The sequence below is a fragment of the Paramisgurnus dabryanus genome, chromosome 1 (assembly GCF_030506205.2).
Source record: "Paramisgurnus dabryanus chromosome 1, PD_genome_1.1, whole genome shotgun sequence".
In the NCBI taxonomy this organism is placed as follows: domain Eukaryota; kingdom Metazoa; phylum Chordata; class Actinopteri; order Cypriniformes; family Cobitidae; genus Paramisgurnus; species Paramisgurnus dabryanus.
In genome coordinates, this window is record NC_133337.1 from 19,714,764 (window position 1) to 19,737,934 (window position 23,171).

The following is a 23,171-nucleotide window of genomic DNA, read 5'->3' on the forward strand; positions in this document are numbered from 1 at the left end:
ATAAAGTGATGGGTGAACTGTTACTTTAAGAAACTTAAGAGTTTACAACAGAGCAGGGATTTGGAGGAATTTTTCTCACTGAATCATATGACAGAAATATTTTTAGCTTGAGAGAAGAAACATCGTAAAACTCCCCGAAAAGAAACAATGTTATTTTTTTCGCTCGTCTGATCCAAATATCTAACGTAACGCCTCTGTTATTATCATAAAGCGCCACAAAGTTTGAGGAAACTTGCACAATTCTCCTGTGGGTTTACTGTACGCTTTTCCTTCTGGAGGAGGGGCAGCATCTTTTACCAAAGACCCACGTCACTCTGTCAAACTCGGTTTTTCATGAAACTTGAAGATTCAAGAATCATTTCGTTGTTTTGTTCCTGGAGTACATTGGGTGAAAAAGATGCAGACTGGATTTCGACTGAATTTAAGCCCGGTTAAAGAACCGCTGGGTTTCGTGAAAGTCGTGGAGTGGGTAAGTACGAAAAATCCAAATCTGTTTTGCCATTTGAAAAGATTTAACTGAAGAAAACCAACGGCCTGAAAAAACGCGCTAACACGAATGCATTATTCCCGTGCATACAAGCAAAATTACACTTGCACATAAAACATCTTTATCTCTTAATTCTGTTTTTGCCCATTAATAAACAACATATGAATAGCTCAGATGCACTTAGATGGTTTCTCATATGTTATGCATTAATGTCGCACACTAGTGATTTACTGGGTTGCAGTAAGCAATTCATTTTTGCTGAACAGGCCAAGTTATTAGAAGTATTTGAAAACAGTTTATACAACAACTAACAACCTTCTCAACTGCCCCTCCTCCCTGCATTATGTGCTCAGAGAAATCTGTTATTGGCGGAGAAAATCTTGCTGCCAGCTGTTGCTTTCAATCTATGAAGACACGAGAAAAGTTTGGCTTTTGTGTTGCATGTCTTCTTTAAACATATTCAGCACAACTACATTAGTTGGCAGACCGGATGTATCAAGCAGTAAAACTCAACATCTGGAGTTGGGAAATGAGGTTGACTTCGAACAGAAGGTCTTGATTTAGTTAAGTCTTCCATTCATGGGTTAAACTGTAAGGAAGTCCCCAAATCAGATGGGGATGTCAGCTGATTCAGAATGGGAGGAGAGAGGAGATTAAAAAAGTGTTAATATCAAAATATACCACGGGGCTGTCTAATGCTTTATTGTGATTGGTTGAGAAATGGTCTATGGGTATGCATCATTTTCGATAACTGCACACCTGACCTGTCAAATGTCTTAAAATAACCATCAGAGCAATGTTTTGCTGTAACCGTGGCATAAACAGAATAACTGCCTACAGATTATACAATTACATGCATTATTTTCTTATAACTCAACGCCCCGTCGTCTATTATTCCTTAACATGTATTTAATAAAGTGACCTTTCTGTTGCATCTTAAAGTTCAAGTGTAGTCAAACACTGATGCATGCATCTTTGTGTTGATTTGCTCTCCATTTCTGTAGTTTACAGCGGTTATAGCGTTTGCGACCTGTGGGGGATACAGTGGCAGAAATGTGATTTCAATCTTCTGTGATGGAAGCAGCAATGAAACACTCAGTGCCAGTTTCTCCTATCCGTTCAGGTGAGATTTCCTTTATCTTTCTCTCACCTTACCGTTTATAAAAACTTCACTTAATATTTATTTATTTGCAAAGGTTAAACCAGGTTCTCCTGGTAGAGAACAACAGTACCCTTTGCAACCGCACCGTTCCTGAAGCTCATCTGGTGGGAGATTCTTCATCCTCGGTGGAGTTTTTCGTGGCTGTAGCCGTCTTGGCGTTTCTCTATTGCATGGTGGCTCTGTTGGTTTATCTCGGCTACATGCACGTATACCGGGATTCTGACTTTGGCCCAATGTTTGTGAGTATGCAACCAGAGGTTAAAAGTTTCAGGATTTGCTTTGCATTCAAAATTACTTGCAAGCTAAGAGATTTCTCTCTGTCTCTACCGGCTAGGATTTTGTGATGACGGCAGCGTTTGCATTCCTGTGGCTCGTGTGCTCGTCGGCGTGGGCAAGAGGTTTGCAGACAGTGAAGGACGCCACCGGCATGGCCGGCATTGAGTCCACTCTTGGCCTCTGTACGGAGAGAGATGTCAAATGTGAAGTAACCGAGTATGCCAGTCTGCGCTCACTCAATATATCTGCGGTAAGAGAATCCGCGCACAGTAGCTTTCACTGCAAGTGATTATAAAAACAATCATTTGTTTATATAGAATAATGTGGACTAAATAAGCTTTAAGTATGCATGGCATTATTAGTCAACTTTAAATGTTGTTGTGCTTTGTTTACAGGTATTTGGTTTTTTGAACCTCCTCATATGGGCCGGGAATGCCTGGTTTGTGTATAAGGAGACACGCTGGCACTCTCAGAAGGTAAATGCTCGGCCAGTGGCGGGTCGGGGTCCAGCTCCTGCACCTATCTAAACCCTGTTCCCGAATCATCACCACCACACACAATAACAATATCTTAGATGATGTAAGAAACACGTGATGTTTATGTGTACTTGAAAAATGTTTAGGTTTGTTTCTGAGTGCCTCACACCCACAAGTGTTTTTTGTTTTATATTGCATTACTCCTGCATGTTTTTTTAAATGACCTTTGTCTCATGCATCATTCATCAGGCAGACATTTTTAGACAATATTATGTTTTAGCTTATTTTTTATTGTATTTTGGTTTCTTTTAAAAAGCGTGATTTACTTCAGTAGCACATTTGTAAAATATTCCTGTGTTATTGTACATGTATTTTTTATATGTGTCATTGTAATGCAGTATTATTCAGCAACAGTATTTCTGGCAGGGCTGGAGTGTTGCTTGTCGTACTTTTAATGCTTAAATGGTTTATCTTTGTTTGTTTTTATTATTCTCCTGCCATAGACTAGGATTAGGAAAGCATTATTTTCTGTGCATTTAAACGGTTTTATTTTTTGGTGAATAAAACTCTGAAAAGTATACTAGTTTACAGGACTGATATTTCTTGCCTGTGTTTGTACTTTTTGGGAAAGAGTAAAATGTTTTTGCCAAATAAATCTGGTTGCTTCTGGTATAATACTGCTTTTGTTTGTCTGCTCATCCTGTGACTTCACCGGTCACCATTTGTCAAGAAAACAAACCAAACATTATATGCACCAAACATCGCAGCATGGTCATTTACAGCAGTAAAAAAAGGAGGTGTGAAGCCTCTTATTCATCGGTGTATAATAATTTCTCTCCCATACATCTCAGTTTTTGTGAGTTTTATGCTGTAATGTAATAAAACAATGAAGGAAGTTATCAAGATAAAGTGATCTTTTGAAAAACAAGATGTTAGGATGAGGGGCAGTCATGTTTTGACTGGTGCTGTATCGCCACCTACTGGCATACAGCTTTATAAGACAATTATTTAGAGTTCTTCATTAACCTATTCATCTATTTATATAATTTATTAGTATTTATCTGTCTATAATAAAATCATGATGTAATCAAAATTGTTAAACTATATATTTTTTTATTTAACTATCAAACAGAAAAACTCAATGATAATTATTATTAGGGCTGTTAAAAGATTAATCACATACAAAATAATTGTTTTTGCATATATATATATATATATATATATATATATATATATATGTGTGTGTGTGTGTGTGTGCACTGTGCGTAATTATTTCGTGTATATAAATACACACATATGCACAGTGTTGGGGAAAGTTACTTTTAAAAGTAATGCATTACAATATTAAGTTACTCCCCAAAAAAGTAACTTATTTGCGTTGCTTAGTTACTTTTCATGAAAAGTAATGCTTACGTTATTTTTAAGTTACTTTTGCGTTACTTTTTCTTACGTGGCTGAGGCTTGCTCCCTTTCAGGCCTTGCAGGTGTTTTTTATGATCGCAAAAATATCGAGCTCTGGCCTGCCATTTCCGTTTCTGACTCAAACTGTGTCCACTTAGTTAATATGTTTAGGTTAATTCAGAACATTATTTTATGTTTAAATTGAATGAATTAAACTGAAAAGTAACTCACATTACTTTTTAAAAAAAGTAACTCAAATATTAATGTGTACATTCATGAAGTAATGCGTTACTTTACTCGTTACTTCGGAAAAGTTATATTATTACGTAATGCACATTACTTGTAGTCCGTTACCCCAAACACTGCATATGAATTTATATATTAAAGAAACATTTACATATTTTATATTATATATAAATAAAAAATACATAAGATTTTTCATAAATGTAAACATGTATGTGTGTATTTATATATACATAATAATTGCACACAAAATTTTATGCAAAAACTTTTATTTTGTATGCGATTAATCACGATTAATCTTTTGACAACCCTCAAGAGGTAGCATTCCAAGGCATGAAGGCATCAAGCCACGCGTTCGAATCCAATGTTAGATTTACTTCGGCCCTGTCCCAAATGGCACACTCCGGATTTGTGGTCCTCCTCAGTCCACACTTTGGTGACATCATGTAGTGCAGACTTTAGGGACCCTTGATGCGAGTCCACGTGGGTGCACCGGAGTTGTATTTTGGGACAGACTCGAACGTCACGCTGGAAATAGGAGTAGAAGTTGCCTGTCAGTGTGAACTCCTCCCTTCCGTCATCTGATTGGTCTGATTGCTCTTTCGCAAGGACTTCTGGGTTGTTAAAGTGCGTGAAGCCTGCTGCAGTGCGGGTTTCACCAAAGACTGCATTAAGGGGGCAAAGGGGGCGCTGATGAGCACACTTCAGAGCATAAAAATGACTGATGGGACACCCTAGGGACGCAGGTTCCAGTTCATTTTATATGACCTTCCCTCCTTAACTTACCTCAGTATCGTTCACTCGGATGTACGTCATTGCTTACGTTGTACCAGTGCCCACTACTGCTGAAACACTTGAAGTAGGTTCAAATGGATCGCCCTTAGCCCTTGATCACATGGAAAGTGGAAACCCCCCCATTTGCAAAGCGCGAGTTGCTGAAGTGACGTCACAATCGTGATGCATTGTGGGATATGGAGCTGCCTGAAGTGTACATATGAAGTAGACTCGCTCCCTTGGTCAAAATCGAGGGAGCGAGGGTCTGTCCATACATCGTTCCCTCGTCCACTTGACAAAGTGGAACGAACTTCAAAATGGCGACAGGGATTCCCCAGAGGTAAGGTGTTTAGGGAAGTTTGCGAGTGCGTGTCTAAAACTGGAGTGGGACGCACCCATAGACTAAGCGTGCATGCGCAATTTAAGGCCACGAGACCGAAAGTCTACATGAAGTGCACCATTTGGGACAGGGCCTTCCTGTCCCCTGAGATACCTTCATTGTCTTGTCCCACAATTGTATGCATGGCGTGCACGGGGAATTTGATTGGTCAAGCATGGTCAAGTTCGAAAAAAATGTGGCAACAAGTCAGCTGCTTAAGGGGCCTTTCACATATCGCATCTTTTGCCCACTCAAGTAGCCGCAACGCATCGAGTTAAAAACATCTCAACTTTTCAGAATGCTGCAAGCACTGAAAAGTTGCAGGTCATGTGACAAGAACCTATGCCCCTAGCGTTTTCCACAAATTTTTAGGCCTGACATGTAAAAGGCCCCTAAAGCCTAATTCAGACAATCAGCAACTTTCTTGCGGTGTGTCGCCTGTCTCTTTCAATGAGGCGTTTCTAAAATCTGGTTGTCATAAATAAATGAGTCCAGTCACTCCAGTGACTGACGAGAGAAGGATGATATGAACTCCACGGCTTTGCTCTCATTGGAAGTCGCTCCGAAAATCATTTGCATAAAGTTAAACTTTTCTAAACTTTCTCACGTCGCTGGACACACCCATATGGTAGCCAACGGTCACTTTTACTCGTGTCCCCGGAAGTCGCCAAGCTTCCATTGAAATGAATGAGATCCCGTCGCTCTGCTACTGCTTGTCGCAGCAGTATGAATGGGGCTTAAGCTTTCAGACGCAGCCATTATTATACTTAGATCAAACAATGGTTATATATACAACCCCAAAACAGAAAAAGTTGGGACACTGTAGAAATTGTGAGTAAAAAAGGAATGGAATAATTTACAAATCTCATAAACTTATATTTTATTCACAGTAGAATATAGATAACATATCAAATGTTGAAAGTAAGATATTTTGAAATGTCATGCCAAATATTGGCTCATTTTGGATTTCATGAGAGCTACACATTCCAAAAAAAGTTGGGACAGGTAGCAATAAGAGGCCAGAAAAGTTAAATGTGCATATAAAGGAACAGCTGGAGGAGGACCAATGTTTAGGAATGGGAATGTTGTCCTATTCTTGTCTAATAAAGACTTCTAGTTGCTCAACTGTCTTAGGTCTTCTTTGTCGCATCTTTTGCTTTATGATGCACCAAATCTTTTCTTTGGGTGAAAGATCTGGACTGCAGGCTGGCCATTTCAGTACGCAGATCCTTCTTCTATGCAGTCTTGATGTTGTAATTGATGCACTATGTGGTCTGGCATTGTCATGTTGGAAAATGCAAGGTCTTCCCTGAAAGAGACGACGTCTGAATGGGATCATATGTATCTAGAACTTGGATAAACCTTTCAGCATTGATGGTGCCTTTCAAGATGTGTAAGCTGACTATGCCACACGCACTCATGCAACCCCAAACCATCAGAGATGCAGGCTTCTGAAAAGAGCGCTAATAACAACTTGGGTTGTCATTGTCCTCTTTAGTCCGGATGAAATGGCATCCCAGTTTTTCAAAAAGAACTTCAAATTTTGATTCGTTGGACCACAGAACAGTTTTCCACTTTGCCAAAGTCCATTTTAAATGAGCCTTGCCCAGGGAAAACGCCTGTGCTTCTGGATCATGTTTAGATATGGCTTCTTTTTTGACCTACAGAGTTTTAGCTGGCAACAGCGAATGACACGGTGGATTGTGTTCACTGACAATGTGTTCTGGAAGTATTCCAGAGCCCATGTTGTGATTTCCATTACAGTAGCATTCCTGTATGTGATGCAGTGCCATCTAAGAGCCCGAAGATCACAGGCATCCGGTATGGTTTTCCGGTCTTGACCCTTACGCACAGAGATTGTTCCAGATTCTCTGAATCTTTGGATGATATTTTGCACCGTAGATGATGATAACTTCAATCTCATTGCAATTTTTCTCTGAGAAACTCAGAAAACTATTTTTCGCCGCAGCATTGGGAGAATTGGTGATTCTCTGCCCATCTTGACCTCTGAGAGACACTGCCAATCTGAGAGGCTTTTTTATACCCAATCATGTTGCCAATTGACCTAATAAGTTGCAAATTGGTCTTTCAACTGTTCCTTATTTGTACATTTAAATTTTCTGGCCTCTTATTGCTACCTGTCCCAACTTTTTTTGGAATGTGTAGCTCTCATGAAATCCAAAATGAGCCAATATTTGGCATGACATTTCAAAATATCTCACTTTCAACATTTGATACGTTATCTATATTCTACTGTGAATAAAATATAAGTTTATGAGATTTGTAAATTATTCCATTCCTTTTTTACTCACAATTTCTACAGTGTCCCAACTTTTTCTGTTTTGGGGTTGTATAATAATATATATTTTATTAAGTTTTAAATAATTAAAATGAGAAGAATTAGTTAAGCATTATTTATTAATTTTAAAATGAAATTAATAAAATATTTTTTTTCTAGTATTTTGTAAGTGTTTTCTCTGTGTATAAAATATTGTTAAAAATGTAGGTAGAAATATGAAGAGGGAAACCATTTTCAAGTGTGATATTTGTTTGCGTATATACACACAATATGTCCAATATAATACAAGGACAATTATACAAAAAGTTAAATAGACACATATTTTTTAAGTAAAAAGAAAAAGCATAGTGTTAAATATAGACAAGTTTTGTGAAAGAACTGTGGTCAACCACGCACCGTTACATCACCGAAAGCCGAATAGAACCGAACCACATACGATTTGCGCCGAAGCTGACGTCACATGTTTCGCTCGCTGCTCGTCTGGCTGTCTGCGAAGGAAAAGGCAACAAGAAGGAAGAGCAATGGCGACACTGTATCGCCGAGAACTCGCACTGGATCCGTTCACACGCGACGCGCTCTCATCCTTCTTCCGACATTCACTCGGTAAGCGCACGAGGCCGCTGTCATCCCGAGCCTTAACGTGAATGCGCCACTTGTTGTTGTCGCTGTTTTTCGCCTGGGATTGAGCCGTAGCTGCGCGCGTGTCCTGCGTGATATATAAAGAACATGCTGTAAAGGCGCATGCATTTTAGTGCTCTCTACTCTATTTATATATGCACTGTTACGGCACTGTGTACGAGTGCGTATAAGTTTAGACATTGTTTATGCGTGTATATGTGTGTTTGTGTACTGCTTGAGCAAGGCGGCCATCTAGCTTCCATTGATTGTAACTGTGCGCGCTACTTAACTGTTAGGTTTCGTTCAGATATATGACTCATATCTGCACATTTTTTCAGATTTTTATCCTGATATCCCCTGGAAACAGCTCGTGAAGGGCAGAGAAGTGATCAGACTCTGTGAAGAAGGTGAGTGTGTTCGTGCTGGCGCGCGTACGCGTGTTTGTGTCATGCTAGTGGGCGTGTCTTCACGTGAACGTTGTTATTGTTGCCAATGCTCAGTTACACATCACTGAGTTTTCAAAACTTGAATTATAGGCTGTGTTAAACAGCTAGCATACTGTTTTTTAAGTACTGTACAAAGTATGCACATTTCAGTATGCATCCCACAATAAAAAAAATATAGTCCTAGATACTAAAGAGGTTTTGGAGTTTACTGTAGTAATTATTTAAGTATATTACATTAACTGCAGTTTATAATAATGTATGTAGTTGATTGATACTACAGTATACTTTAGTAATTATACTATACAGTAGAATTACACTGTACTATATTATTGTATTAAACTATGACATTTTTAAGTACATTTACCATTGCATAATGTGTTTCACATGCTATTTGTAAATAATAGTAGGCTGTATTCTGAGCAATATTCAATAAACTGTATTTGTGCATCCTCCGGCGGACGCATTCGAAGGCAGCATACGTCACCAAGGCTCTCATTTCAGAAAAGCATGAATGCCATTTTCGAATGCAACCTTCTTTCACGTAAATTTGGAGGATGCATGGGACGTATCCTTCACTGCTACAAATTACCCACAATTCCTTGCGTCCATTTTTGTAAATACACATTGACGCAGAAGTATAAATGAAAACTGACGCTTAGATGCTACGGCGTAGGCCCTATGTTAAAGTTTCATTCGCCCGTTAGGTGCGCGTGTGTGTATCAATCCAGCAGTGGTGTAAACCAGATGTTTTTACAGAAGTTCCTAAAATCATCATCCTGAAGTTAAAAACAAAACTGGTTCAGATATAAACAGGTTGAATCTTTTTGTCCTGTAGATATGTTCTTGCATGATCACCTCCAGACACATGAGGATTATGAACCCACCGTTTGCCATGTCTGCAGGAAAGTCACTAAGCTTCAGGACGTCCTGACTTGTTACGGTGAGTATGTGTGTGTGTGTTTGTGATTTGTTGTCTGGCAGTTTAATAGTCGAGGTTTATGAAGTGGGTATAATTCTGAAGCCTGTCGGCTACAGGAAAGCAGAACTCGATGTTAAATGGATCTTGATAATTGCTTATTTATTGCGATCTTGTTTTATTTTCCTAACATTTCCTAACAAAGCTGGTGAGCTGGTATTAGCTGGTCTCCCAGCTTGGTTTTAGCTGGTATTGCTGGTTTAGCAAGCTGGTCTAGCTGTGTTTTGGTCACTTTTTAAGCTGGTCTAGCTGGACTTAACTGGTCAGGCTGGAAGACCAGCTGACCCACCAGCCTGAACAGATTTGCCAGGCTGGGAGGACCAGCTACTGTCACCTTAAACCAGCTGCTACCAGCTTATTCTGGTCTTTGCTGGATGTTTCAGTAGGGTTGGTACACAAAAACGTTGACTTTGATGAATTTATAGTGATATTTGCTGTACCAGACAATTGCTCATGAAATATTTGCATGCTTTTGGTCTGTATCCTCTGTAATAATACAAGAATGAGGCAGGTTACAGTAAACATGTTTACACCACTGTGTTACACCTCAGGCATGTTATGACACAATTTAATGCAGCCTACAGCGTCAGCCTAACCGTCTATTAGAGCCGGGCATTGTGGGTGGTCAGTGCAGTCTGGTTTTTAACAGCCAAACATTTGCCATTCGTGCCTGTTGCCCTGCTATTACAAACCTGTGAATCACACCGGGAGCAGAAAACTAAAGGTACAGTTCACAGAAATATTAAATCTTTTATTGATTTCGGTGAACTTTTACATTTAAGGATTTTAATGATTTCAGAATGAGTTTATTGATTTTCCTTTGATATTAAAAGCGTGATGCGCTTGTGCAGCCAAGCGCAAAGACGACACAGTGAAAAGAGTTTGTGTTAAGATTGCATTTATTCATTTGTCGGACACTGTGATTTCAAGGTCTACATTTTATCGTGCAAGTTCACTTTTAATCAAACCAACAACCGTTTAACAAAAGTTAGTGGTGTGCATTATGACTGAATGTTCATCCTGGTCCTTTCTTGCCACAGCAGTTTTACTCTGACGCCACGCTTGCTTTCACTGCACTTTCACTTTTCCCTCATCCGTCTTTGGCATCGAGTCCAGAACACCGTTGGCGGCGTATCCACGCTCACGCCCCCTTCAGGCTCGATTTCTCAAGAGGAAGGACGGATCTGCCACTGTCTTTCCTTCACATTCAATGCTTTCTTCCCCCACCGCCCCCTCTTTCAAGCCGCCCGTCTGAGAGCAGAGATCTACACAGCAGCTGTGGGACGCCTGGAGTTGAGCGCAGGGGTCAACGACTCGCAGCTATTCAACTCGAACGCCGCAGCTCGGAGAGAAAGAGTGGAATTCCTTCAGCCGTTGAGGAAACATGCTGTGTTTTTCTCTCAACGCTCTTTCGCTTTCATTTCTTGCCTGCTCCACCGTTGCAGAACAAGCAGGCAGGGTAAGCGCTGCTCCCAACCGTCGAGAGTGTGCGTTATTCAAAGCTCAAGCGTCTGATCTGAGGCTCACGTGTTTGTTTGCGCGCATGTGCGTGCATGTGTTATTAGCTCTAAGGCAGGATTAGTTTTCGGTGTTGGGTCTTCCTGAAGTTGCAGGCCGGATGTAAATGCGTGCAGCTCAGCTGAGCACCAGCAACTCTTCGCCTGCGGCTTCCTGTGGTCTGTCAGACAGACAAATAGGCATAAATCATAGACCACACACATAAAGGTTGTGTGATAGGAAGCTGGATGGATGGTATCGGATCTTTGAAGTGTTTTAACAGTAAATAGATACTTTATACTATAATTGTGTTCACTTGGTAAAGCGTTGTGCTAGCAACACAAAGATTCTGGGTTTCATCCCAGGTTATGCACGTACTGATGAAATGTATAACTTGAATGTACTGTACGTTGTTTTGGATAAAAGTGTCTGACAAATGTAAATAAATTACTGAATGACAGCAAGATGTCTGTGCAAAAATCACTCTTAACTTGCTAGAGTACTCTGAGTGGTTGCTAGGTTGTTTTTTTGCAGTTGCTAGGGTATTTGGGGTGGTTGCGAAATAGTTGCTTACAGAAATATCTTTTATATTCTGACTTCATCTGTGATGTTAAGAGAAGGTTAAACTAGCTCAACTGGCAGAGCATTGCATTAGAGAAAGGTTGTGGGTTTGATCCCTAGGGTATAGAAAGGCACCATTTCTGCATCTTTTTCAAAGGCAGTGCCAATAGAGCGCTAATTTATCATGATGGCAAGAAACCAATAATCTTTATCACATCTGTTTGTATCAGATTATGAGCACAACACACCGGTCAACAAGGTGGACTTCGTCCCTTATTTTAGCCCAGCTGCTGGCAGTCACCTACAGTCTTGTTTACACACCTGCTGCATATTCAGACCACAGGCATTTTTTATTCAGCGTTCTTCATTATTTTCACGGTTTAAACCTCATTGCAGACGATGGGCTCTCCCTGTACAGCTATTTTGAGACCTTACAAACGGTGTTATGGCTCTTGGCCGAGATTTTCGCTGGCAGACAAGACCCAGTGTGAAGGCCAAGGATGGTTCGAGAGCTGCCAGAATGATCCAGTGGCTGTATTATAACACGCTTGACAATAAACAAGCTTGTTTTTTACTACAGCCAACTGGTTAAAATGGCATACATTCAGAGAAGGTGTGTAGTTTATCTGAAGTATGATATGTTTTTTTGTTTTGTTTAAATTGTACTTCTGTGTTTGCAGGTAGTTGTGGAGTTGCTAAACAGTGAACCTCTACCCCTTCACCCCCAGAGCCATGCATAGCAAGAACCGTAAGTGTATTAACATCATTGCCTCTGTCTTATTGAACATCTACTATCCATTTGTTATTTTCCAATGGTGAAGGTTTTACAATTATTTTTGACTAGAAAGGCACGTTTGAACACAAATTATGAATCGCTATTTTGAGTTATGCAAGATTTAAGTCCTATATGAACTTGAATGGGAAAGACAGATGTCACATGCTAAAATCACAATTAAACAACAAGACACAACTTGCCATTAGGGCTGTAAGATATGACCAGTGTTGGCTAAGTTATTTAAAAAAAGTAATTAATTACAAGTTATTAATTACATCTTCAATCATGCAATTAGATTACTGTACAAATTACTCTCTCCAAAAAGTAATTCATTACTAGTTACTTTCTAAATCCTATTTAGTAAATGATACAAAGATAGGCTTGAAATGGCTAGAATAAATCATATAAAAGTATATAAATTATTCTCGTCACTCTTTTTAAGGTCCAATTCTCACTATTAACTAACTATTAACAACATTTGCCTAATTACAGCTTATTAATACTTAGTAAAGTAGTTGTTGAGTTTAAGTATTTGTAGGAATTGGGTAGGATTAAGGATGTAGAATAAGGTTTTCCAGACTAAGACATAAATATTTGCCTAAAGGTGACATAGAATAATTGAACAGAGTATTTATGCTTGTTCTGTGATGTGACATGTAGACAAAAAAAAATTTGTTTGGGTTTGTAATGCCTTAGAAGCTTCCTAAAAACCTCTCTCAGATAGCTCTATTAGTGTGGGGGATTTTAAACAAGTGGTTTTGCACCTATTTGGCTCCCCCTACTGGCTTAACTTGCAATCTCATTACTGATTGGCTGACTTTGCTGCCACCCAAAAAATGTAGGCAATTATTTTAAAGTGGAGGGGCAGTTAGATGCCTGTGATGTCATAAGCATCAGTTTTTCAGATTGGGACGTTTTCTGGCTGACATTTCTAAAAGAGGAATTTCTATGAGACTGAGATGTTTAGCATGTTTAGCACTTTTTGTATGTTCGTGAATGTGGGTAGACTACCATTATTCAACAAAGACAAGGTAAAAATGGTTTTTCATTCTCTGTCCCCTTTAAGTATTAATAAACAGACAATATCTCAGTAATATTAATTCTAATAACCAACTAGTTAATAGTGATAATTGTAACCATTATTCTTATGAACTCAAAGTATTTAGAGTTAGAAGGATACATAAAACCATGCATTTTAATATTAACTTTTGATGTAAATTCACTATTGTTTTATATATAATTGGTCTACAGTCCATACACAGTATTTAGTATCAATTACATCAAAAGTAACTGTAAATAAATTACTGAAAAAATAACAGTAATCCCTTACTTTAAGGAAAAAGTCATTAAATTACAGTAACTAATTACTTAAAACACTGGATATAACCAACACTTTTATCATGATATACTTATTAATTTTTGGTTGATATAGTATAAATCCAATAACGATTTGCACATTAAAAAGCCTCAGGAAAAACTGCCAAGAATGCCCACAATGGGTGCCTGTACCAAAAACAAACTTCTAACAAATTAATTTGTTAAATCTTTGAAACATTCTCCAATAAAATTATATCATATTTAAAATAAAAGAAGGTATAAATATATGAACGTTCACAGTTAATTTGTGTTTACGGTAGTCTCAAACTTAAAATCTGATCGGAGATCGCGACTCATGGTTGCTAGAAGTCACGGGAACGCGAGTAACCACTAGAGCTTTACCGTCGTTTAACACACGTTTTTAGAAGCTTTTAGCCGCCTGAATTATATGTAATGTATATTGAAATGATGGAAATGTTTAAAAAATATATAAAAAGTAATATCAACATTATCGAAAAAATGTATATTGTGAAATATATTGATATTGAATTATTATCAAGCCCTACCTGACATCAACTGTACCACCATAACTTTTTCTTAAGTTTAAATTTAGCTAAAAAAAAAACCCACTTTAAATCAAAGTCGTTTCAGCTACTGCACATGCTCACAGGTTGTCAATCACCTTATGTGACTCTGTACAGAGCCCCTCCACCAGAAATCTTCAGTCTTTATCAGTTGATGATTGGTTCTTTTAACTGGAAGGCGGGACTACTGTTGCCAGAGCATCCATATTGGGCACTGCATCGTTCCCTATTTATAGTAATATCAGTCTTGTTGTATCCAATATCTTTGATTGTCTTTGTAAATAAACAAAGACTTACTTAACTCAAAATTGACAAAGTGACCCTGGACCACAAAACCATAAGGGTCATAAGGGTAATTGGTTACATTGAGATTTACACATAATCTGAAATTAAAATAAATAAGCTTTCAATTGATATATGGTTTGTTAGGATATTTGGCCGAGATACAGCTATATGAAATTCTGGAATCGGAGGTTGCAAAAAATCTAAATATTGAGAAAATCACTCTTAAAATTTTTTAAATGAAGTTCAAATATCTTTAAGAAACATGACTGTGCCAATGATTTTTGGCATAAAAGAAAAATCTATAATTTTGCCCATACAATGTATTGTTGGCTGTTTCTTTAAACTTATGACTGTATGATTTATGACTGATTTTGTGGTCCAGGGTCACATGTTTAAACAATCAATTATTGCCATTTTGAAATTGACACAGTTGGTTAGTAATGGGCCAACCTCACAGTGTGTTCATATTAGTTTGTAATTTTGTTCCAAATGTTGTGTTTGGTCCTGTAATGTCACTGTAAGTTTCCTGTGTTTATGATCTTTAGAGAGGAGACACGGCTCGCCCAGTAGCTCCAGAGCCCCGCTGGTTCCCGTCAAGGCAAAGATGCCGGTGGGTCACGTTGAAGTTGAGGCTTTGCCCTTCCGGGTTCCTCGTGACTATCCTCACTCTCGCTTTAACAAGGCACCGCTGGCTGTGTATCCACCTAAGGGAGCCCGAGCCAAAGCTTGGTGGGTACACCGAACCAAACCAGAGTTTCATTTCTTATCCTCATCCCAATCTTGTGGGGCGTGGTCAGTTCCATGGCTAATTGACACACATGAGAAATTTTGTGGACTTTATTGAGACAGCTACATTATTTTTTTTTATAATAAAGCATCCAAATTGGTCATGGTGGGATTCAAAGATATTAATAATGAATTGTATTTTATTTGCAGTGTGTCCTTACCTGTGGTGAGTCTGGAAAAGATGCCATGTTTCAACAGACCGGAGGGCGTGCACATCAAAGTCAACTCCGCATCTCCCTCCGCGGGATCTTCTCTGGCTTTCTCTTCTTCGTCTTCCTCTCCGTCGTCCACTTCTCTCAAGTCCTCCTTGACACCACCAGCATCTCACAAGAACCAGGAAAAGCTTCTGAACGGACGAGGCCCGGTGACTCCTCACGCGACCACGCCTCCGTCATTGATTGACGGACGACCCAGCCCCTCACGCTCGCCGATGGAGAAACGGCCCGCCCCTTCAGCCTCCATATCGCCATCCTTACTGGACAGGAGACTTTTAGCCCCTCCCTCTCCCCCAGAAAGGAAGCATCAGAATGGAGCTAAGGGTGCGAAGCACAGAAGAGTTTCAGGTGGGTGGGAAACTGTCTGTTTAATTGAGACATTCAGAGAAGCACACTCGCTTCATGTCAGCCCTTATAATAGTTAAAGGAACACGCCCACATTTTGGGAATTTAGCTTATTCACTGTATCCCCAAGAGTTAGATAAGTCCATACATACCTTTCTCATCTCTGTGCGTGCTGTAACTCTGTCTGTCGCAGCCCCCATAAGTTTAGCTTAGCACAAAGACTTGAAGTGAATGGCTTCAGCTAGCATACTGCTCCCAATAAGTGACAAAATAACGCAGACACAGCCATCTTTTAACCGTATACATATTGGGAACTATATTCTCAGAAGGCGAAGCACTACTACTTGGGCAGCACCCGAAAAGCCCCCTGGTGAGGAGCAGAGAGTTCGCTCAGAGTTGTGCAAATCACTCCGCCCAAGTAGCAGTGCTTTACCTTCTGAGAATATAGTTCCCAGTATATATACGGTTAAAAGATGGCTGTGTCTCACATGTCCTTGTCATTTGTACACGGTGTGACTATACAAATCACAACACATAAATAGGAAAATGTTTGCGTTATTTTGTCACTTATTGGGAGCAGTTTGCTAGCTGGAGCCATTCACTTCCAGTCTTTGTGCTAAGCTAAGCTAGCGGGGGCTGCGTCAGACAGAGTTACAGCATGCGTGGAGATGGGAAAGGTATGTATGGACTTATCTAACTCTGGGAGATACGGTGAATAAGCTAAAGTCCCAAAATGTGGGCGTGTTCCTTTAATGTTTTGTCAGTGACAGATAAAGTTTGTATACTTTGATGAAAGTATACTTTTCTCTTTTATAAGTGAATGTGAACAAATAAACAGATAAACAGACAGCTATCATGTGTCTCAATCACACGCGTCAGATCTGTGGTTCAGGGTATCTGGAGTTGTTTGTTAGCCTTGAATCTTTGGTTAGTATTCAGTGGAGGTCAGACATGTGTCTCTCTCGGTGTTGTTTACTTGGATCTTGGTCAATCTGAAGGTTTGATTTATTCTCTGTAAGTGTCAGTTGCCAGATTCTCTTGTTCCCAAACACCATTATAGCAAGTTTGAGGTCATTATAGAAAGTAGGACTGCACAATATACCAGACACATAATCTGGAGCATATTGTAGACAAGTGTGATAACTTGCTAAAAAATGCGATATAATAATGCATTACGTTTTGTGAAATCAATCTGAACTAAAATACATGCATGTTTATAAAATAAAAAAATTTACAAGGGCAACGATTATTTTTCATTATCAATTAATCTATGATTATTTTTCAGATTCATTGACTAATCGGATAACAACATAAATATTACTCAGTTAGATTTCTCACTTATTATAGCTAAATTAGACACTTTATTAGGTTATTCACGTGTAGAAGTGTATTGGAAAAGCCCCACACTACTACAGAGTTTTACTAATATAATATTTTTGATTTTTATATTTTAAGTCTTAAAAAAAAAAATTAAAATCTACAAATAAAAATAAGAACAAACAAAGTTTGAACGAGTCTACAGGGATGTGAGGAAATTTTCCACATATTTACAAACTCATTTTAAACTTCATCCTTGATGAGAAAAATATACATTCGTTGTTACAATCAAAAAAAAAAAAAAAAAATTCTTCCTTACTTTAAAACAAATGCTTAGTTTTGGTTCAATTCTATTTTTATTAAAACCCAACAACAATTTAACAAATAGAAACCCGCTTATATTAAAGAAAATTAAACCTTTATTAACCAGAGTTTGCTTGTACTTCTGTCATTGTCCTGTCAGGGTTGCCAGATGAACGTAAAAAAACAAGCATAATAGCCATTTGAAATTAGTCCAAAAGCATCCCAATGACTTCACAGCACAAACAATAACAACTAATGAACCAAATCCTTCAATCTCCAACCCGCAGAAAAACATCAACCTGCCAAACAGTTGAAAAGAAGCCCAATTCATAACTCTGCCGAAAGGCTTAGGAGGACCTGGCAACGCTGACTTGCTTTTAAACAAGCTGGTTGTGCGGTTAACAGAAGCAGCGCCTGATAAATGTGCAGCTCGTGTTGTATGAAGAAAGATGACCTGACTTTAATTATGAGCGACGAATACAGTTTGCGGTGTATGAAGCAGACGCGGGTCTGTGATGTCCGACGGTGGTGTGGGACCATGTTGGGTCACAGACCAACTAATTGATTTTATATAGCAAACATACTTGTTTTACATTATATCTCATCATTGATCATCGTCCTCTCATAACACTGCACAAACATTCACATGCCAGTCTCTACTCTCTTTGATTGAAGTATTAAAATCATTCAAATATCACAAGTTATTGCGGTATGCATATATCATGACTATTGCGGTATATTGAGCTGTCATGCTGGATTGTATTAATGCAAGTTGATCTGGGATGTTTTAATTTGGATGCTGTGTTGCCTACACCACAGTTTCTCAGAGATACAAACTTTTCTTGCTATCTATAAAGCAAAATACAGTATAAAGCAGGTTCTTATCTGAAAGGGAAAAGTGCCACACAAACAGCACTTCTCACGTGTGTGTATTAAAGATCAGATAGTCACTTATCGTTCTTACTGTTATTGTTGTATAGGGAGAATCTTTGATCCTAATAAACACTGTGGAGTTTTGGACCCAGAGACAAAGCGGCCGTGCACTCGATCGTTAACCTGTAAGGTTAGTATTGTTACGTGACTCATTTTGTGCCATCTGTTAATATCACATGTCAGCATTTGAATGATCGACGTCATGCCGTACATGTGTTTGTATGTTAGACTCACTCTCTTACCCATCGCCGAGCGGTCCAGGGGCGGAAAACAGCATTTGACATTTTGCTTGCCGAGCATAAAGGACGGGCGAAAGAGAAAGAGCCGGTGCAAAAAAAGGAAGTTCAATCAGTACAAGTGACACAATCACACGACACTGCACCCAGCCTGTCTGCAGGCTGTACCAATGGCAAGACCACACCCACTCTCAAACTGAGGCTGCCCAGTGCTCACACAAACAGGTAATGCTGCTGATAACAAAAGGATGACAATAAATGATGTCAGCTTTTGGACCAATAAGGTTTTGCGTTTTCAGAGTATCTGGTAATGGAGGTGCTGTGACTCTCAGCTCTGCTCCCGCTGCTGCTCCTGAACCTCCACCCAGCTGGCAGAAGATCGGTGGAGACGTGCGGTTGTCCAGTGACGAGGGAGAGATCGACCCTCACGAGGAGACCGAGAAACCACTGTGCCACTATACACCGCACCACCCGCGACCCTTGAGTGTGAGCCGAGCGACCATCGCATCACAAATTCACATACGGTTGAACCAAAGCTGTAATTTTTCATGCATGTCCTTCATCAGATTAACAGATGTTTTTCTTCTTCGGTGTGTTTGTTAGTGCTGTGCGTTCAGCAGTCGTTTGATGGGTAGAGGTCACTATGTGTTTGACCGACGGTGGGATCGGGTGAGACTGGCACTGCACTGCATGGTGGAGAAACACGTCAACTCACTTATGTGGAGGTGAATATTTCACATCTTTTACACATCTGACGGTCTGCTTACAGACATACGACTTCATTTGGTAAGATTTTGTGCACAAATGAAAAATTTGTGCCCTCTTGTATGTCACTGAAGCTTTTATTTTGTATAATAGCTTCAATCCTAGTAAAATATAGTTGTTCATTTTGCAAGCGTTCATGTGGTCAAAATCAATCAAATGCACTCTTCATTGTAGACTTCACACAAGCAAAGCACTTTTATTTCTCTCTGTAAATGTACTATTTAGGTTAACATGCCACATAGGTTCCTACCACAGGTTGATGATGTCACATCCTGTTTGTCACAGGAAAGTCCCTCTAGTGGTGGAGAGTATGACAGGCCCGACTGAAGCGTCCCCACTCGGCTCTTCGTTCCTGCCCAACCACACGCTCACGGCCGCTATGGACGGAGTATCCATGGCCTCATACTCCACCTCTTACTCCCACAACGGCGCCGGGGTGTTCTGCATCAGGGACCGGGAGCCCGGCCCCAAAATGCAGCGGACTAAACCGGCCAAAGCTTCGGGGGAAGGCCCAGGACCCAAAAAGCGGAAGCCACCTTCCATATCCGAGTCAGGGGCTGCCCGGAAAGGTGGGAACAGCTACAATCTACCGCACATCAGTAACGGCGCGGCAGCCCTAAGCGCCAGGTCCAAACCTCGACCCGGACAGAGCGAGGACAGGTACGGCGGGGCAGAGTTCATAGGAGTTCACGGAGGCGTCTCGTCACACAGCTCACTGACATACGGCTTCTCTGACGACCGGAAACGGAAAGGTCCCGGACCGAGCGCTGACTGTGACCAACCCAGCAAAACATCCAAATCGGCGGTCTTGGATGCCATCTTCAGGAAAAGCGGCCTGCTGTCGTCAGTTGCTGATGCGTCTCACAGCGCCCCCTCCAAACAGGTACAAATGTTTATTTCTTATTTATTTGTTTTTACTGATCGATAAGATTTTGGACCGTATGTTCGACAGCAACATTAACCCTTTAGTTGACTCCTTACAAAAGAGAGGTTTAAAATTTTGTCCGAAAAGCTAACAATAGTTTACAAAATTATGTTTACTAGTAAGAATAGAGAACATAGTAGTAGTGTTTGCTTAGGAAAACAACACTGTTACTATTGCTTATACTTTAATAAATAACTCGGACACGTGCAGAAGCACTCAGGTTTTTGTTCTTAAAGTCGCATTGAAAGTAAAATAAAAAACTGTAATTTGTTTTGTAATATCGTGGTATTTTTTACAAATGATTTATCTGTGAGCTTCATTAATCTCTCTTTACTTTCGGTCATAATGTATGGCAGGTGGGCGGGGTCCGGGGGAATATCGCTGCGATTAGCAATTAGCAACACGACCCAACTTCAAATGATCCAATCAGATCTCGATGGACAAATTCAAATCCAGCCCTGCCTTATTTCACTTCAGAGGCGGTTTTACTCGGATACACGTCACCGTGGGGAAAATTAGGCAATTGATACTTCCGTTTCATGGCGACTTGAAAATCTACTTTTTTGAGTTTGATTTACCAAACTTGCTTACATGGATACATTAACCGTGTTGTTGTTGTTGTTGTTTTTTAGCCCAAGGTACCTCACTGATGCTGTGGACTGTTTGAGGGTCTCTGTGAATCTGGAGATCATGATGTCTGGAGATCAGCACTAAGACTTAGCACTGTGTCTGTCCTGCCTTCATCCCCACAGCTGCCTCTCCTCATTCTGGTTGAGTTTTATCGTTTGCTTTTCAGTTCATAAAGCGCTTCTTTAATTTTTAAAGGATTAGACTCATCATTACCTTTGAAAGACAATATTTCACAAACTTCAGTTTCACGTGGATTCAGATTTTGTTTTGTAATAGCCAACGTAAGAAACATGTTTTCGACATAGCGACAGATGGATGGAGTTTAATTTTATTTGCATTCGAATGAGGATTCTGTTCAGAGCAAGCTGGACAGACGTAATATCTCTGGAGGAGGAAAACCCTTTGTCAATATCAAGTGCACTTAATTCATGCCTGAACTACACAACAGGAGAAAGAGTTTTAACTAAGGGAAAATTTTACAGAGACGCTTGTATTTTTCTAAAATGAATGAATTCAGGTTTTTGAATACTTTGTTTTATTCGTGGAATCCAGAAGTCAAGAGTGTAAAGTGACTTGCTTACCGTCATGAATTTTGTATAATAATTTATCGTTCTTTATTAATTTTCTAACTGACCGGATTAGTGCTTCACATGTTAAGCAGAATTATATTTGCATTGCCATTTTGAAAGTTGAAAGTATTATATTGGAGACCCTATTGTTGGAAATGTATGTACATATCTTTTATTATATATATATTTTTTTGTATTTATTGTTAGTGTCTCTTAGAGGTCAACAACATTTTTTGTGGTTGTATCTTCCTTTAGTCATATGTGTCATTATCAGAAACTTAAAGGAAAACACCACAGTTTTTCAATATTTTACTATGTTCTAACGTCAACTTAGTCAAATTAATACATACCTATTTTTTTCAATGCATGCACTTAATCTTTGTACAGCACATTGTGAATGTATTAGCATTTAGCCTAGCTCCATTCATTCCTTGGGATCCAAACAGGGATGAATTTAGAAGCCACCAAACATGTTCATGTTTTCCCTATTTAAAGACTGTTACGTGAGTAGTTAAACATGTAAGAATGATGGCACAAAATAATGTGATGATGTTACTGCGCCAGAGGTCGAAGTGCTGCAAACTAAGTGCTCTTCTGCCGTACAATATTCTGATTTTTTATCCGCTTAAAAAATCCCCACGTTTTATTTTGTGCCACCATACTTACTTATGTAACTTCTCACGTAACAGTCTTTAAATAGGGAAAACATGGAAGTGTTTGGTGGCTTCTAAATTCATCCGTTTGGATCCTAGGGAATGAATGGGGCTAGGCTAAATGCTAACACAGTCATGACGTTCTGTACAAAGATTAAGTGCACGCATTGAATAAAGAAAGGTATGTATTAATTCATCTAAGTTGAGGTAAGAACATAGTAAAATATTGAAAAACCGTGGTGTTCTCCTTTAAGGTTCGGCCGGAGACTTAATGTTCCACTTAAACTATGTTTTTTTTTTTTTTTTAAAGATGTTCCCACAGCTTTAAACTGCAAAATCCCAGTATCCCGAAACTTCCAGCAGAGAGATACAGTAACAATGAGCCAGTATTGGCAATCAGCACAGGCCTGTAGCCGGATGGTTGCCACTTTTATCTAAGGATGTCATTTTAATGTTTAAGCTTTTGAAATGAAGACCTTCTCAAAGACAAAATAAGGTGTATGACAAAGTATTTAAGCAATGAAAGATTGAAACATTCACTTTATATGGTTCCTTCTGTGTTCATTTTATTTTAAGACTGTCAGTGGATGTACTGCATGTCTGTTATTTGTACTTTTTAACTTTTTCATTGAGACATAATGTCATTCACAGTTAACTCCATCAGGTTTTATCTATGAGAAGGTCTTCATTTTTAGCCTAAACAAAATACGTCAGAATCTGTAAAGATCCCTGTTTGCACTTTTCTGTCATATTTTTCAGGATTTTAATACTCTTATTTATAAAAATTTTGGATATATGAATTTATGAAGATAAATAATCCTAGTTGTTAAATCCGCACATGTGTAGACACGTGACTCTCTGTGATCCAGTCAGCGCTCGTTCGCGACGACAGATTTTTACCCCACGTGTTGGATTTTTACCGTGTTGCCTTGCTATTA

At 39.3% G+C, this 23,171-nt stretch overlaps 2 protein-coding genes across 4 annotated transcripts; both read left to right on the forward strand.

Annotated features, from left to right (window-relative positions):
• On the forward strand, nt 1–3,194 carry sypl1 (synaptophysin-like 1). The gene is made up of 5 exons (XM_065273342.2): nt 1–469; nt 1,492–1,610; nt 1,684–1,888; nt 1,984–2,175; nt 2,321–3,194. The coding sequence occupies exons 1-5, from the start codon at nt 398–400 to the stop codon at nt 2,450–2,452; spliced, it is 720 nt and encodes a 239-aa protein (XP_065129414.1). The 5' UTR covers nt 1–397; the 3' UTR covers nt 2,453–3,194.
• A 4,710-nt stretch (nt 3,195–7,904) lies between these two features.
• On the forward strand, nt 7,905–21,941 carry atxn7l1 (ataxin 7-like 1). 3 transcript variants are annotated; one of them, XM_065273374.2, is made up of 12 exons: nt 7,905–8,100; nt 8,454–8,522; nt 9,397–9,501; nt 12,276–12,343; nt 15,102–15,285; nt 15,493–15,905; nt 18,503–18,585; nt 18,684–18,916; nt 18,991–19,177; nt 19,295–19,416; nt 19,742–20,339; nt 21,014–21,941. In XM_065273374.2, exons 4-12 carry the CDS (start codon nt 12,328–12,330, stop codon nt 21,029–21,031), a joined length of 1,854 nt encoding a protein of 617 aa, XP_065129446.1. In that variant the 5' UTR covers nt 7,905–8,100; nt 8,454–8,522; nt 9,397–9,501; nt 12,276–12,327; the 3' UTR covers nt 21,032–21,941. The 3 variants fall into 3 exon arrangements, with proteins under 3 accessions (XP_065129446.1, XP_065129448.1, XP_065129447.1); XM_065273376.2 differs by lacking the exons at nt 7,905–8,100; nt 8,454–8,522; nt 9,397–9,501 and adding an exon at nt 10,458–10,996; XM_065273375.2 differs by lacking the exons at nt 7,905–8,100; nt 8,454–8,522; nt 9,397–9,501 and adding an exon at nt 11,787–12,208.
• The last annotated feature ends 1,230 nt before the right edge of the window (nt 21,942–23,171 follow it).

Bases quoted from the DNA above. Each gene is read 5' to 3' on its own strand.
- sypl1 (XM_065273342.2), top strand. From the start codon at position 398: ATGCAGACTGGATTTCGACTGAATTTAAGCCCGGTTAAAGAACCGCTG. The intron at 470-1,491 runs GTAAGTACGAAA...CCATTTCTGTAG, and splicing joins TCGTGAAAGTCGTGGAGTGG to TTTACAGCGGTTATAGCGTT. The intron at 1,889-1,983 runs GTGAGTATGCAA...TCTACCGGCTAG, and splicing joins CTGACTTTGGCCCAATGTTT to GATTTTGTGATGACGGCAGC.
- atxn7l1 (XM_065273374.2), top strand. The intron at 15,286-15,492 runs GTGGGTACACCG...TTTTATTTGCAG, and splicing joins GGAGCCCGAGCCAAAGCTTG to TGTGTCCTTACCTGTGGTGA. The intron at 18,586-18,683 runs GTTAGTATTGTT...TTTGTATGTTAG, and splicing joins CTCGATCGTTAACCTGTAAG to ACTCACTCTCTTACCCATCG.